The sequence below is a fragment of the Rattus norvegicus genome, chromosome 9 (genome assembly GCF_036323735.1).
Source record: "Rattus norvegicus strain BN/NHsdMcwi chromosome 9, GRCr8, whole genome shotgun sequence".
Taxonomy (NCBI): Eukaryota; Metazoa; Chordata; class Mammalia; order Rodentia; family Muridae; genus Rattus; species Rattus norvegicus.
Genome location: NC_086027.1, coordinates 94,074,198 through 94,088,937, shown reverse-complemented (window position 1 = coordinate 94,088,937; position 14,740 = coordinate 94,074,198). Strand labels below are relative to the sequence as shown.

The 14,740-nt window shown below is 46.9% G+C and overlaps 1 protein-coding gene and 1 long non-coding RNA gene across 3 annotated transcripts in view; both read left to right on the top strand.

Moving 5' to 3' along the window:
• Nucleotides 1–242: 242 nt before the first annotated feature.
• LOC134478855 (uncharacterized) overlaps nt 243–14,740 on the top strand; it is a 57,638-nt gene continuing 43,140 nt past the window's right edge. Inside the window, exon 1 of the long non-coding RNA XR_005489261.2 lies at nt 243–521. This is a non-coding gene — a long non-coding RNA (uncharacterized LOC134478855). The remainder of the gene's footprint in view (nt 522–14,740) is intronic.
• Gpr55 (G protein-coupled receptor 55) overlaps nt 7,512–14,740 on the top strand; it is a 43,679-nt gene continuing 36,450 nt past the window's right edge. For both annotated transcript variants that reach the window (XM_063267633.1, XM_006245495.5), the window contains exon 1: nt 7,512–11,015. In XM_063267633.1, coding sequence (XP_063123703.1) covers nt 11,012–11,015 — 4 coding nt within the window. In that variant the 5' untranslated portion in view covers nt 7,512–11,011. The remainder of the gene's footprint in view (nt 11,016–14,740) is intronic.

Here is a 14,740-nt window from a genome sequence, read left to right as displayed (position 1 = left end):
AACAGTGGCCCAAAGGGAGCCAACACTTCAAGGCAATGTTCTGGAACCTTCTGATAACTCTCAGGGGGCTTGGGCCCTTGGGATGTGACCCTCGGAAGTGGCTCTTGGCCTTTCTTTTTCTGCTCTGATGTTAGACTGGGGAGCCAAAGAGGTTGGAGCTGTGGTTTTGCCCTGACCTCCTTAGGAAGATAAGGTCCTTGTCAAAGTGTTTCTTTATAGCAGGCCTTGGTTAGGAACACAGACTGTACTGGACTTTGAAAATGGTTACTTTTCCCGGACTTATTGTGAAAGAAAGGGTTACTTTCCCCCTCCCCTTGCCTGAAGCCTGTGGATTCACTCCTGTCTTCAGAGCCAGTCTGATCTGGCTTTTGGAGTAAATGCTAAGAAGTGTAGGGCCCTAGGCTTGGATCCCAGCCGGTCTTAGCTCTTACTAAACTAGCCCATACTCGGCCTCCACTGACTGCCCACTTTCCAGGTGAGAGCCACACCAGTTCTTGGCTCCGGCGTGACTTCCCCTCTTGGTAAGTTGTAAGTGTTTATATTCCCGTCTCCCATCGGCAGATCTCTTTAGTTCTCTGAGGGAATCCGGGGAAATGTTTGGGTTTTCAGTTGGCTTCATTTCTTTTCTTTCTTCTGAAGACAGAAGAAGCCAATGGCTTTCTGCTGTTTTTCTTTTTTCATTTTTGTCAGTTAGAATTCTGCATGGTTTCTTGAGGGGAGTATCTACCTGTGCATATAGCTCAGGGTTTCAAAGACATTTTTTCCGCTTTTGTCTGACACACGTTATACAGATACAGACAGACATGGAGTAAGAAAGTGAGTAATATTAGAAAATTTCAGGGGGCTGGAATTTTATACAGTCGTTCGCTGATTGTCAGGTCTGTAATTTTGACTTTCCTCCTAGAATTTATGTTTTCTTTTTCCTCTTCCTGTTTTTGTTGTTGCAGTCTCAACGTGTAGGCAATGCTAGCCTCAAATTCATGACCCTCCTGCCTCATCCTCCCATGGGAATGTCTTGACTTCCCGGCATCCTGTTCTGTGTCAGACCACCCTAACTGGTGGCTACCCCTCCTTATCTTCCAACCAGAATATTTTCTATCTTATCCTCAGCAGTGGCTTCCTGAGTGTTTCCCTGTCTTGTTCTGACTTTGTAAACAATCTGATACTCAGAGCTCAGACCATGACCTTGATGGTTGCCTTAGAGCCCATGGAGACCCAGTTCAAGAGTAGAGCTGGGGGCGAATGGACCATCTGTGAATTGGATCCTCTCCCCTCCAGTTTGCCGTCCCACTGGCATGGCTCAGCTGAGCTTGCTAGCCCACGAGCTTGGTTACCCTGAGATCTTGGCTGTCATGGTGATAGGTAATAGGGTGATAACTTCCAGGAAGAGCCACCTCCTGAACCTCACATCTAAGAATTTCCCCAATCCCCCTTTGCTCTTTGAATGAGCATCTTGTAGACCTTCATCATGAGACCAGTAGGGGAAACCTGGAGAGGTAAAACTGATCCCCAGCCTTCAATCACTGCCTTGTTACACACTCTTGGGGTTTTAAAGGTTGTGTGTTGGTAAAACTCAGCGGGAAGGACAAAGAATTCATTAGTTAGCACTCAAGATTGCTGTGGTCACTGTCATGTGTATGAAAATTGATCATGTAGTGGTTTAGGGGTCTGGCTGGTCAGGAGTATGGTCTCTCAGGTCAAGAGGATCTAAGTGACCTTGAGAAAGCTGCCTTTCTGTGTGTTTCAGTCTTTTCACTCTTCAATTGACAATGACAGTATCTACTCAGGGTAGTTGGGAGTCACTAAAGGATCTGATGAACTTGGAGTTCCTTAACCCAGTGCTAGGGGCAATATTCAATAGACAGCGTGGGAGACAAAGTCTTGGAAGGGTTCAAGGCCAGCTTGATCTACACAGTCAGACCCTGTGTAAAAACGAAGAATCACTGATGTTATGTCCATGGAAAATTCCTGGGCCATGCTGAGTGATGGTGCTGTGGTTATATATTATATACACACATGCACACATGGGCCACAGGTAAAAAATAGTAAATAAACGCTCATTGGTTTCTCATCTTCTCTGTGATAGTGAATGCCTTTAGCCCCATAGGCAGGCAGATATCTGTGAGTTCAAGGTCAGTCTGGTCTACATAGCCAGTTCCAGGACAGCCAGGGCTACCTAATAGAGAGATCCTGTCTTGAAAAACAAGACAAAGCAAAGCAAAACAAAACAAAACAAAAACCTAAAAACCCAAAAACAAACAAAACAAAGTTGGGAGATGGCTCAGAGGCTAAGTGTACTTGCTGTCCCCAGAGCCCACATGGTGGCAGGGGGGAAGCGATTCCCCAGGTTATTCTCTGACCTCTGTACCCAGCTCATGGCATGTATATCATCTTTCTCTTTTGTGCACACACACACACACACACACACACACACACACACACACACACACACACATGCGTGCACATATGCGCCCCACATGAAAAATAATTTAAAGAGTTAAAAACGTGCAAGTGAACTTTACTTTCAAATGAATTCTAGGAAAAGAGCTGACCTTGGCTTTGCCCTCAGGCTTCCTTTTGGAGAAACAGGAAACCTCTAATTTAAAGACGCCATGATAGTCTTGTCTGGCCATGCCTCCTAGAGGAGGAAACTCCTTTATGGGCATCTGATCAACCACAGCCGGTGGGTAATGGTCTCTCTACTTGAACCACACTTGGCTTTGCTTGAGCCAGCAATGAATGGATTCCCAAATATTGACGCTGGCTGAAGAGAATGTGTATCACGAAAGAGCCCCTGTTTAGGTTGTGGGAATTTCACATATATATAGAACCAAGAGTTTGTGTGAAAGCCTTTTTTTTTTTTCCTTCAAAGAACATCTGATTAGCTGTCGCACCTACTCATAATGAGGCTACAGAGTGGTTGTCACATTAAGGAGCCACAGAAAGCAGGAAGTCAGGACCTATCTACTGAGCCATCTCTGAAAATGAAACAAAATCACTAAGAGTATAGATCTGTTTGTGTTCTTTTCCATAAACCTAGTGGTGTGCTGGAAATTCATCGTTGACACTCAAAGTACTCAGAGATGGCCATGTTATGGGAAGGAGAAATGAGGAAAGTTATCAGCCCTTAATGACAGGAGAAATGGCTGTCACATAACAAAGGGATACAGATGGTAGGAGAAATGTAAAGACAAATCCATCTCTAATGGCAGCCGCGGCGGGAAGAGGCCTCTGACCAGGCGTAGGGGCACATGGCACGTAGCAGGCTGAAGCAGGAGGGATCACAGGCTCAAGGCTAGACTGACTACGTACGTGAGTTCCAGGACAGCTTGGGATATGCAATACGACTCTATCTTAAAAAAAAATAAAAAAGAGACCAAAAGAAAGAAAAGCCCTATGCTTCTTCTCACCTGCCAGTTCAAACCGTTTGGTGGAGATTTCGTAAAGGGTAAGACGGTTTCCCTGGGCATTCCAGGTTCAGGAAAAAAGAAAGCAGGAATCAAGTAGCGCTCTCGTTTGTTTGTTTGAGTGGTATGCCATATATGCAATATTTTCCAACTCTGTGAAGTTCCAACATAAAGTATTTGGGAAACTTGAAAAGCACTAAAGCTTAAAGCAAAGCAACAACAACAAAAACAAAAAAACAAAAAAAAAAAAAAACTGTCAGGCTGGAGAGATGTCTCAGCGGTTAAGAGCACTGACTGCTCTTCCAGAGGTCCTGAGTTCAAATCCCAGCAACCACATGATGGCCCACAACCATCTTGTAATGAGATCTGATACCCTCTTCTGGTGTGTCTGAAGACAGCTACAGTGCACTCATATATAATTAATATATAAATGTTTTAAAAAAACCTATCAAGGTATATCCGTTTGTCAGGGTTCCTCAGAGGAACAGAACTAATAGAATGAATATAAATGTATATGTATATATGAAGTAATATGAATATTTAAATATTCACAAATTAAATATTCACAAATTAAGTATGAATAAATATGAATAGGAAATATATATATATATATAGTTCATTAGGTCAACTGATATTGAATAGTAACGACTATCCCACACCTCAGAGGCTGACGACCCTGGAGTTGTTAGGTCCTTGAGACTGTATACCTCAGCAGTCCCAATCTGGTTTCAACACATAGAGGGTTCCTGGAGAGTTGCTGGTCTTTGGTCCAGGACAGAAGCTTAGAAATTCTGGTTCTGATTCAGGAGAAGGTATGTTGTCAAGAGGGAAGGCCAAGGAACAGAGGCAAAGGGTCTGCCTTCTCCCTTGCCCTTTTGAAATCCGAACAGCTACCAGAGGGTGCCCCACTAGGGCACATCAACTGAAGGAATCAGGATTGTTCTTCAGGTAATACTTCTCTGTGGCAGGCTGACATTGAAACCCAGCAGCAAATCTTTGCCAAGGGCTTCACGGTCTAGACAGTGCTCTGCGTGCCTTTTATATATTGACTCACTGACTCCTCACCACAGTCCCGTAATGCAAAGGCTGTTACTTTGTGCAGGTGTAGCCTTCAGCGTTTGGTTGGTTCTGGCTATTGTACTTTGTTCTCTCAGTCCTCTTTTCTTGGTTGTTTTTGTTTTGTTTTGTTTTGGTACAGGGCACCAAACAGCAGTTACCAGCTGCTGTCCTATGACAGAAGTGATTTCCCCTCCCTCTCCCTCCCTCTCTCCCTCCCCACCTGCCCCTCTCCCATTAAGAGGATATTTACAGCCTTCTGAAAAAGTTTGCTTCTCAGAAAGAGCCCCAGAGCCAGCAAGGAAGGGCCAGGGTTGGTTACAGCTAAAACTCCAGGGCCCAGGAATTTTTGACCTAGGAACTAATAGGATTGGGATGTTGTCAGGACACAGAAACTCCTTTGAGGATTTTGTCAACTACATGAAAAGGAGGGAACTAGGACTATGGTCTGAAAGCCAAACACAACAGAACAGGAAGCAGATCCAGAGAGTGCCATCCTTCCGATGATAAAGTGACTCCAGAGTTGGAGCAAAGGCTTAGGTGCCATTTGTTATAGTCAGGGTTACCATTGCTGTGATGAAACACTGTGACTGAAGGTAAGTTGGGGAGGAAAGGGTTTATTCCACTCATGGTTACACATAACAGTTCATCATCAAAAAGCAGTGAAGGGCAGGAACTCAGGTAGGGAAGGAGCCTGGAGGAGGCAGCAGCTGATGCGGAGGCCATGGAGGGATGCTGCTTACTGGCTTGCTCACATAGCTTGCTTAGCGTGCTTTCTTAAAGAACCTATCCCAGGGTAGCACCATCCACAATGGGTGACCCCTGCCCCCAATCAATCAGAATGCCTTACAGGTTTGCCTACAGTCCTATTTTGTGGAGACATTTCCTCAATTGAGGCTCCCTCCTCTCTGATGATTCTTAACTTGTGTCCAGTTGACATAAGACCAGCCAGTACGCCATTGTAGAAATCTGTGAGAGACTGTCACGGGCAGTGTGCTCTCCCTGTAGGCTACAATCTGGTAGGCTTAAGACTATGGGACCTGGTCCAAAGATGCTTGCAGGTTGCCTGATGCCAGAGGGAGGGACTTTTTGACCTGCCAATCTAAAGCACTGTTCAGGAGGGTTTCTGGGCCACTTCAGGCTTGGGGCTGCATAACAGAGGCTGTGAAACCCTTGAGTCATGGAACTTGCTCCTCAGTCTTCTGGTTATGATTTGGCTTCTTGGGCACCTTGGCTTATGTGAGGCAAAGCTCTGTTGATCAAAAGCCAGGGGGTTGGCAGCTTTGGAAGCCGATGTTCTCAGAATGAGCTCAGCTGACATGACTTGCCTGCCGAGGCGGGTGTATCACGCCTTTGGGCCCCCAAGTCTGATGACTCTCCTTGGGATTCCCCTGGGGCAGGAAGTTTCAGAAGCCCTGGGGGAACAACCAGTCTTTCTTCCTAGTGTTTGCAGACTCAAGCTCAAGGTCTTTAACCAGCCTCCTGTTGGGCACTGCTTACAGCTACCCCTGCCTCTCAGTGCTGTCATTACAGTCTGCTGAACCCAAGGTCCTCTTCTTCTGATGGGAAGAGCAAGCTGTCTGACCGCTTGGCTTTCCTGCTGGCTTTAACAAATCACTGCATTTTCTTTTTTCTTTTTTTTTGGGGGGGGGGGTTCTTTTTTTCAGAGCTGGGGACCGAACCCAGGGCCTTGCGCTTCCTAGGCAAGCGCTCTACCACTGACCTAAATCCCCAACCCCGCATTTTCAATTTCAAAGGTTGAACCAAGCTGGGACGGGGACACATCACATCTTCGGGGCTGTCCATTGCTCGGAGGGAGGTAAAAGGGCAGGGGTCATGGAGGCCACCGGCCATTTTGGAAGTGGAAATGTCTGCTGATAGCCCAAAGCACATGCTTCTGCCGTGTGAGTGCTGTGTCTCTCTGTGGCTCCCAAACTTCAGAAATGCCCATGATGTTTGTAGCTGCCAGTAGGCTGTATGTAGATTTGGTGAGACTCTGAGAGGTCATGGAGGGACAAAAGAACCACGGGAAAAGCAGGGGGGCTTTACTCAAAGGGGGCCATGGAGGGGGTCACTCAGAAAGCTTGGGGTGGCTGTAAACATCCCTGGGTCATGCAACAATTCTCTGTGGACCATTAAAAACGTGCATGCACACACATGTGCCTGCATGTAGAAGCCAGAAGTTGTTGGTCGTCTTTCTCAATTGCTTACCACTTTTTTGCTTTTTTTTTTTTTTTTGTCTTGTTTGTTTGTTTGTAGTGAGCCCAGAGCTCACTAACTCAGTGTGCTGACCAGCAAAGTCCAGGAATCCTCCTGTCTCTAACCTCCCTAGTGCTGGGAATATATAGATCCTGCTGGGGCATACTTGTTGTTGTAAAATTATAAAAAATAAAACACTGTCTTTTATCCCCCACTAGGTCTACACCGCAGTGCCCCAAGATATCTGTTAGATATCTTAAGTCTCAATCAGCAAAGCGTCTCACCCGCTCTGCTCCATCCCATATCACACTGCTGAGGGCCTCTCTCTGAGCCTGGCAGCAATCTCTCTACCTATCTAGTTCCCAAGGCAGGTTGCCATGCCACAAACACACATCCCAACTATGTGGTATCCCAGACTAGCACACTCTCTTAAATCTGCACATGAAAGAACATACAACATAATAACCTTTGATCCGATTGATAAGATATAATTGCCCACCTAAACATACAAAGCCCAGTACACATCCATCCCTTAAGAATATTAATAAGAACTTGAAGGGGCTCGAGACCCCATAAGAACAACAATGCCAACCAACCAGAGCTTCCAGGGACTAAGCCACTACCCAAAGACTATACATGGACTGACCCCGGGCTCCAACCTCATAGGTAGCAATGAATAGCCTAGTAAGATCACCAGTGGAAGGGGAAGCCCTGGGTCCTGCCAAGGCTGGACCCCTCAGTGAACATGATTCTTGGGGGGGAGGGCGGTAATGGGGGAAAGATGGGGAGGGGAACACCCATCGAGAAGGGGAGGGGGAGTGGGAGGGGGGATGTTGGCCCGGAAACCGGGAAAGGGAATAACAATCGAAATGTAAATAAGAAATACCCAATTTAATAAAGATGGGACAAAAAGAACAGTAATAACAACCTGAAAATACACAGAGTGGAGTCTTAACGTTAGCTTCCATGTTCTCTCCACCACGGCTCCGCTCCGTCTCTCCGTTCCAGTCTCCTCCTCCTTCAAACTTTTCTCCCGCCCATCCTTTCTTCTCATTCAATGACAGGCCTCCTTCTATCCTGTCCCTGCCCTTACCTGTGTTTTACAAATTAAATGGGGAGAAGGTTCTGGTGGAGTCACCTGAGTCCTGAGTATGTGATTAGGCAGCCTTTTCTTTGACAAGGATCCTAGGGATCTGAACTCAGACCCTCATCCTTGCCCAAGGACTTTACAAGCTGAGCCACCTCACCTCTCTAGGCTGCACCTTTAAGGATCTGTATGTTATTACCAAAGGTTTGGGAAAGACATGGTTACCAAGTATGCAGCTTTGGGCATCATAGCTGGTCCCAATACAGGACCTTATGGTCTGTGGCCTTCTGTTTTCATCCATGGGTCTCAATGGAGGTTCCCCTGCCTGAGGTCTGGGAGCCCTGTCTGTCCTCTAACACAGACTTCTGTGGTCCTGATGAAAAGGAGGGGCATTATCTTAGACTCAGGTCTCAGGAGCCCCATCACCTCTTAAGTTCTAACTGGTACTGAGGAAGCTCTCTTCTCTATATCAAGGTAACAGGCTATTTCGAAGGCTCTCAGCACATGTTACCAAATTTCCTTCTAGAAACCACAAAGCATAATGCTGGCAGGCACCCACTTGGTAAATTTTTGCCAACTTGATATGGTAAAGAAATCTTTCGTTTTCACTTCTATGATTATGTGTGGGATGTATTTTAAAAAATACACATATTAGTTACTTTGAATGGGGTTAGTAATCATGAAAATGATTTCAAATGCCACCCCGTTTCTGTTTAGTTGTGAGAAAACAATTCAGTTCAAAGGAAGAAGGGAATGTTTTGTTATCTGTGTGGCTTTTGTTATGAGGGTTGAAAGACCAAAGGGAGAGGGGGAAAGAAAGAAAGGGAGAAGAACAAGTGAGGAGCTAGGAAAAGGGGAGCAAGGTGGGAGAAACACACACACACACACACACACACACACACACACACACACACACACACGGACCAGATAGCACAGTGCAGAGTCTCTGTGCATCTTGTCTGAGACTCCTGATGTCACATTGTCATATGACTTTCGGAAAACCCCACTCACACGCATCCAGGTGAACCCTCCTTCACACATTCTGTCACAGGACCTCCAAGCCAGTGGTCCTCAAACTATGTGATCTCTGGGTCCATTAAACTGTGGGGAAGGCTCAAGGATGCCTAACACCTTTCCTTATGGAGAGTCATAAAAACTATCAGTGTTTCTACTTTAGAAACAAAACCAGAATACTTTGAATATTTACATAGATTTTACTATCATAAAAAGATTTGTTTATTTTATTTTATGTGTATGAATGGTTTTTGCTTGCATGTATGTATGTATGCATGTGGACCACCCGTGTGTCTGGTGCCAAAGGAAGTCAGAAAAGGTTTCAGATCCTCCAGAACCAGAGTTGTAGATGTTTGTAAGCCATCATGGAGTGCTGGGAACTGAACCTGGGTCCTTGTCAAGAGCAACAAGTGCTCTTAATCACTCAGCCATTTCTCCAGGCTCCCAATGACAGCTTTTAGTGAAAAATAACTACAAATTCCAAAGCAAAAAAAAAAAAAAAAAAAAAAAGGACATGCATTTTATCTGTTGTGATGTCACATGTCATTTGGCCTTTGGAAACTCCCACTCATAAGAGAAAGAGAGTAGAAAAGCCAACATCATTTATTAGTACTATTATGAACATGGTTTTAACCTTGTGGATCTCCTAAAAGTGTTTCAGGAAGGCCTCATGGGTACCTGGGTCACACTTTGAGAGACAGTGATAGAGATAGAGGGAACTGGGGAAGATTTTTTTCCTTCCTCCAAAGACGGAACTCTTGTAGTGTGTAAGGACTCAAATAACTTAGTGTCTGTTAACACAGTGATTCCCCTTCAAGGAATATATTCAAAACAATAATCCTAGAGGGAAGCAAAATGACATATAGCTAGATTATGGCTGATACAGACCTGTATACCTGGCAGAATGAAGATGTCTATAGCCTCGGGTGAAAAGAGGCAGGTGGAAGGCTGGCCAGCATCTCTTTGCATACTTAAAGATTAACCCAACGGCTCTAGAAAGTGGGCTCTATTTGATATGTGGGGGTCTGAAATTATAAGGGATTGCTTTCTTATCTTTGTGGCTTATTGTCAGTGCTTTTCCCCTTCACCCTTTTCTTCCTTGGTGTTTGAAACAGTTAAATGCAGCCTCAAGTTGGCCTTGAAACTACCAATTCCCTTTACCTGTTTTTCCCAAGTGCTTGAATTACAGACTTGTATCATTGCACCTGGATAATTAATTATAAGAAATTATTTTGCAACAGTTAAAAGCAATATTAAAGGCCCCTGAATCTGTCTGGCTTCTCTTGGGCAGTGTGGTTATGGAGCAGAGGAGCATTACCTAGAGGCTTGGGTGTGTTGGGGTGAGGGGCAATGTAAGAAAAGGGGTAGTCAGGTAAGTTAGGCAGGGTGATGTCCAGATCATTTGGTGGTCCCTTGTGTTCCCTGGTGAGAGGTCCAACACTTGACAACCGGCAGATATCGAGAATGGCAGAGAAATGACAGAAGACCCTGGTGGGGAGCAGAAGATAGCGAGGACTAGAGAGCCCTTGAAGACACCACTGTCAGGGGTCACACCTACGCTGCTAAAGTGGTTGCTAAGCCCAGGAAAGAGCAAATGACACAGAGGGAGCCTGGGCTGTAGATGCCATCCGGCCTGTGAAATGCTGAGAATTCTTGCCTAGGCCAGCTCAGAAGTAGGTTCGTGTTTCTGCAAGCTTGGCTCGTAGCTTGTTCACACTTCTTTAGAAAGGGCTTGGGGATGACAAGTTAAAAGCTGAGCACAGCAGAATTCTGAACGGGAGATGGAGCCTTATCGGCAAGGGGCGGGGCATATGAAACGGACTTTATTCCCCCCCTCCAGCTGAAAAGACAACTAAATCCCTTACTGCACTGGCAACTAGGATACAATCTTCTAGATTGCCAGTGAGCTCTTTAGTTACATTCTTGCCCTTTGCTTGGGAGCTCCCAGTTGGCTGGCTGCAGTTCAAAAGCAGCTGTCTCAGCACATCTAATGATGTTCTGCCTTTGTCTGGCGTCTGCCAAGGTTATCTGTTGTCACTGATATCAGTAATGACACCTTGTACAACCCCCATTTCCTATCCACATACCTAAATCAACAGACCTACCTCAGTAAACTAGACCCACACCACAAAATAACCATGGTTCGGGCCAAGAGGAAGTGGCTAGAAAACGGAGGTATTGGCCAGGTCCGTGCTCTGCTTGGCAGCCGTTAAAGAGAGTGCTAAGGACAGCTGATGGGTCTCTGCAGATGGGTGAGTAAGGACAGAGGGGGAAGCTGGGTTGGGTGGACCCAGGTTTAGCACACACCTGCGAACATTCTTGTCTACTTTGGGGGTTCACTAACAGGATATTGCTAAGATTTTTCTCTCACTTTGGAGGAGTGTCCCAAAGAACCCCAGTGGAGTCCCGGAGATTCTCAGTGTCTATGGTGCTGGCTCTGTCCTGTAGCCCCCAAGGGCCCTAGGGTTTAGAAGACCAGTCTTTCCTGCTACTCTTTCCTCCCAACTTGGGTTGCTCTACATGGGGGCTGCAATGGGAACTTGCCTGCACCTTGTGGACCACCCTACACCTCATACACTTGGTTCAGCGTCCTTGGCCATCAGAGCCCTGTTTCATTAGTCGCTGCCACACATCCACTCACTCATCCCTCCAGGCATCCCAGGCTGACACGCAGGCCGGTCTTCTCCACCATGAGCCAAACAGTGTTCATATTTACAGTGTACCACAGTGGTGTTGCGATACAAGCATACGCCCACCACGAAATGATCAGACGAAGCTAATTAACACTCCTGTCAGCTCTCGTGCTTATTTTTCCCCCACTGAAGACTTTTCAGAGCTGCTCTGAACAATCGTCAGATCTGCAGGCTTAACTGTTAATGGCTTTCGCCGTTCAGTTCAATAGATCTCTAGAATGTTCTATGTTGATGCGAACCTTTTTCCGTTTTGCACATCATGGTTCCACCCTCTTCCCAAATACCTTTTCTTTTCATTGTGTTGGGTTTTTCAAAGAAATGAAGTCATTTATCTCTGCATCTTTTTTGTTTGTTACTGTTACTTTTTTTTCCCACTTGAGACAGGCTTGCTATGTAGCCCAGGGTAACGCAAAAAAATCTTTCTTCCTGCCTCAGTCTACCAAGTCCTGAGGTTATAGGCTTGTGCTGCCTGCCTGTCTGAAGGGCCCGTTTTTAATGCACAGGCAATAACCAAGATCCCTTCTGGTGCTTGCCTCTAAATCCTCTCTCCCTCAGCACCTGCCTAAACCATTGTCTTTGCCTCAAACAGCATCGGCACTGCTTGTGGCTCCTGTGTCCTGTGAACTTGGCACACTCCCCACCCCCATACACACTTAAGCTCAATCACCCAGATTCTGCCTGAGTTAGCATACTGCATGTCCTGTCCTCCTGCTGTCTTAAAGGGACATCAACAAGGCCCAGAGTCAGGCAGGAAAGAGCTTGTTCCTGTCACAGGGGGCTGTGGACACCAGGCTCTTCACCGTGTGTCACCTGGAGCTGATTCTGGGCTCATTGTCACATCTGCAAGGCCCAGTGCAGAGTCTGTCCTGTCCCCTGGATGCATCAGGAAGGACTTTTGGTCATCGTGAGGGAAGGCGTGAGCCTCTTCTCTGGGATCTTTGGCACAGTGGCTGGGGCCCAGAGAGTTGTGATGAAGAAGTTTCCTCTCTATCTGTGACAGAGCCTTCAGAAACACGGATTTTATAATTCCCGGATGAAGCCTCGGCTCTGCAGACACACCATCTCACTTCCACCCTGACAATCTTATCCCGTGACAAGTCACAGGCAACCCTGCTGAGAGTGTCCCTGCACTGAACCTTGATGGTTCCTGGAGTCAGTCTTTCCGAGTCCCCTCTGCAGGCTCTCTGCCTTTCTGGGTTTTTCCTGATGCCCATGGGCTGGTGCGTATGTCAGCTCAGACTCCACATGAAGGTCAGAGCTGTTTTATGCATTCCGTGTCATCAAAGTCACAAAAACTGCCTCAGGTCACAGGTGGGCAGGTGGGGATTTGTCCCTCCTCTCACTGCAGCCTTGCCTGTCCCATATGTGGCCCTGAGTGATCTGCCATCATCTTCTCTAGCTTCTTCCTAGGGTGCAGGAGGCTTGGATGCTGCTGCGGCCAATGGTAACGCAAAGTGTCTTCACTGAGCATGCTCAGACATGTTACTGTTCTCAGGCCAAGGGGGACAGGAACAACACTGGGAAATCCAATTCCAGGCTTATCCTTCCTGGGGCAGACCCCCTGGCAGGAACTTCTGAGCCCAGGCATCTCCCAAACAACCAACCTGCGGATGGGCTCTGGGAGAGGCAAGGCCGTATCCCTCAACCCGCTCCAGAGGGCAGCAGTCAACCAAGCCCCCAGGGGAATCTAAAAAGAGATCCATTCATAAAATCTCACGAACCAAGACAGGGCCTGACATAGTCTGACTCAGGTTGTACAGGGGTCTGGTTCTGGCTCTGGACTGAGCACTGACCATGCCAGACTTCAGCAGGAACTTTAGTGTTCCCATCTCTGTAATGGGTATGGCTATGCTACAGAAAGAATTTTTTGACCCTTATTGTCTTTCCTCTCTTCTCCTTTTCTCTCCTCCCCTCCCTTCCCTCTCTCTGTCTTTTTCCTTTTCCCCTCTCCCTCTCATTCTCTCCTCTCTTTTTCTTTCCCTTGTTTCCTTCCTCAGAATTTGTTCCCCCTCTCCCCACTGCTTTTCTCTTTCCCCTCTTTAATGCATAACTCCCTCCTCATAAAGCCTTAAGGGAATAGAACCAGGCACCCTGCCTGGAGTTCTGCCCTTCCTTCCTAGCCCTCTACACTGCAATCCTCCTTTGCCCTTCCCGTCTCTTGGGCACTTTTCTGGTTCAACTGCCTACCCACTTCCTCCCATCATCTCCCTTTCTGGGAATCTCACTATCTCCCACCAGTGGACACATTTGTTTCTAGGTGCTGTGAGAATGGTATGTCTGCTGGGCACTGGGGTTGGCACATGGTGAGTTCCTGCCATGTAGATACTTAGGAACTCTAGGCAGCCCCTCCCCCACAGTGAGTCTTTTATATCTGGGCATATAATCTGGTCACCAGGCAGGTGGTCTTTTTGAGTCTTATTCATAGACTGAGAAAAATCGAGTAACTTCTTTTGGGGACTATTCTTAGGTTCCCAGAAAAGCTATTAGGGTCCTCTTTTCTTCAGCCTGCCTTCTACCAAGAAGGGGCAGTAACCTGTGTATCTGTTCATTCCCTATTCCCCAAAACTAGCCTCCTGAGGCCTCCCTTTTCAGGTCATAGGCTTCATGGGCAATGCCTATGGGTGTTGGTGTAGAGGCTGGGGACTTACCACCCCTAAAACACCAGACTTCCCCTAGGCTGTAGACCAAAGGCCATCTTTTATGGTCAACTCAATATGCTCTAAGCTCATTTCCATATTCATTAAGCAAGAAAGATGAGAGCCATTGGAGTGTGTCTCCACAGCATAGAGACACAAATCAGACTCATCAAGTCCTTGACATTTTGTTTGAAGATGAAGGTGAGCTATGAAGTGATGTCAAGGACCCTCTGACTTGGGCTGGGGGCCAGATATTCAACCTGAGATCTGCAGGACAGGGAGGGGACAAATGCATGACTCAGAGTGGGAGGGGGACTGCAACCACATCTGTCCCTGAGCCTTCCCTGAACACAGTCCAGTTCTCTTAGTGAGGCACTTACCCACAGGGGAAAGCCATGAAGTGTAAGGGCCCTGGTGCTCCCAGAGAAGAAGGGAAGCTTAGGAGGTGATGGGTACACAGCATGCAGCGTCAGAGGACCCTGGAAACACAGGAGAGTCCAGGGTGGATGTCTGGGACCAGGGGAGTGGACAGACCTGCGTTCAGTCTGGCAAGAGAATTCTTGCTCGCTGGGACTCCCAGGCACTCAGATGACAACTGTGGCTGGCTGTAGCATCCGGGCCGGCTCTGGGTGGGGTTTCCGCTTCCTT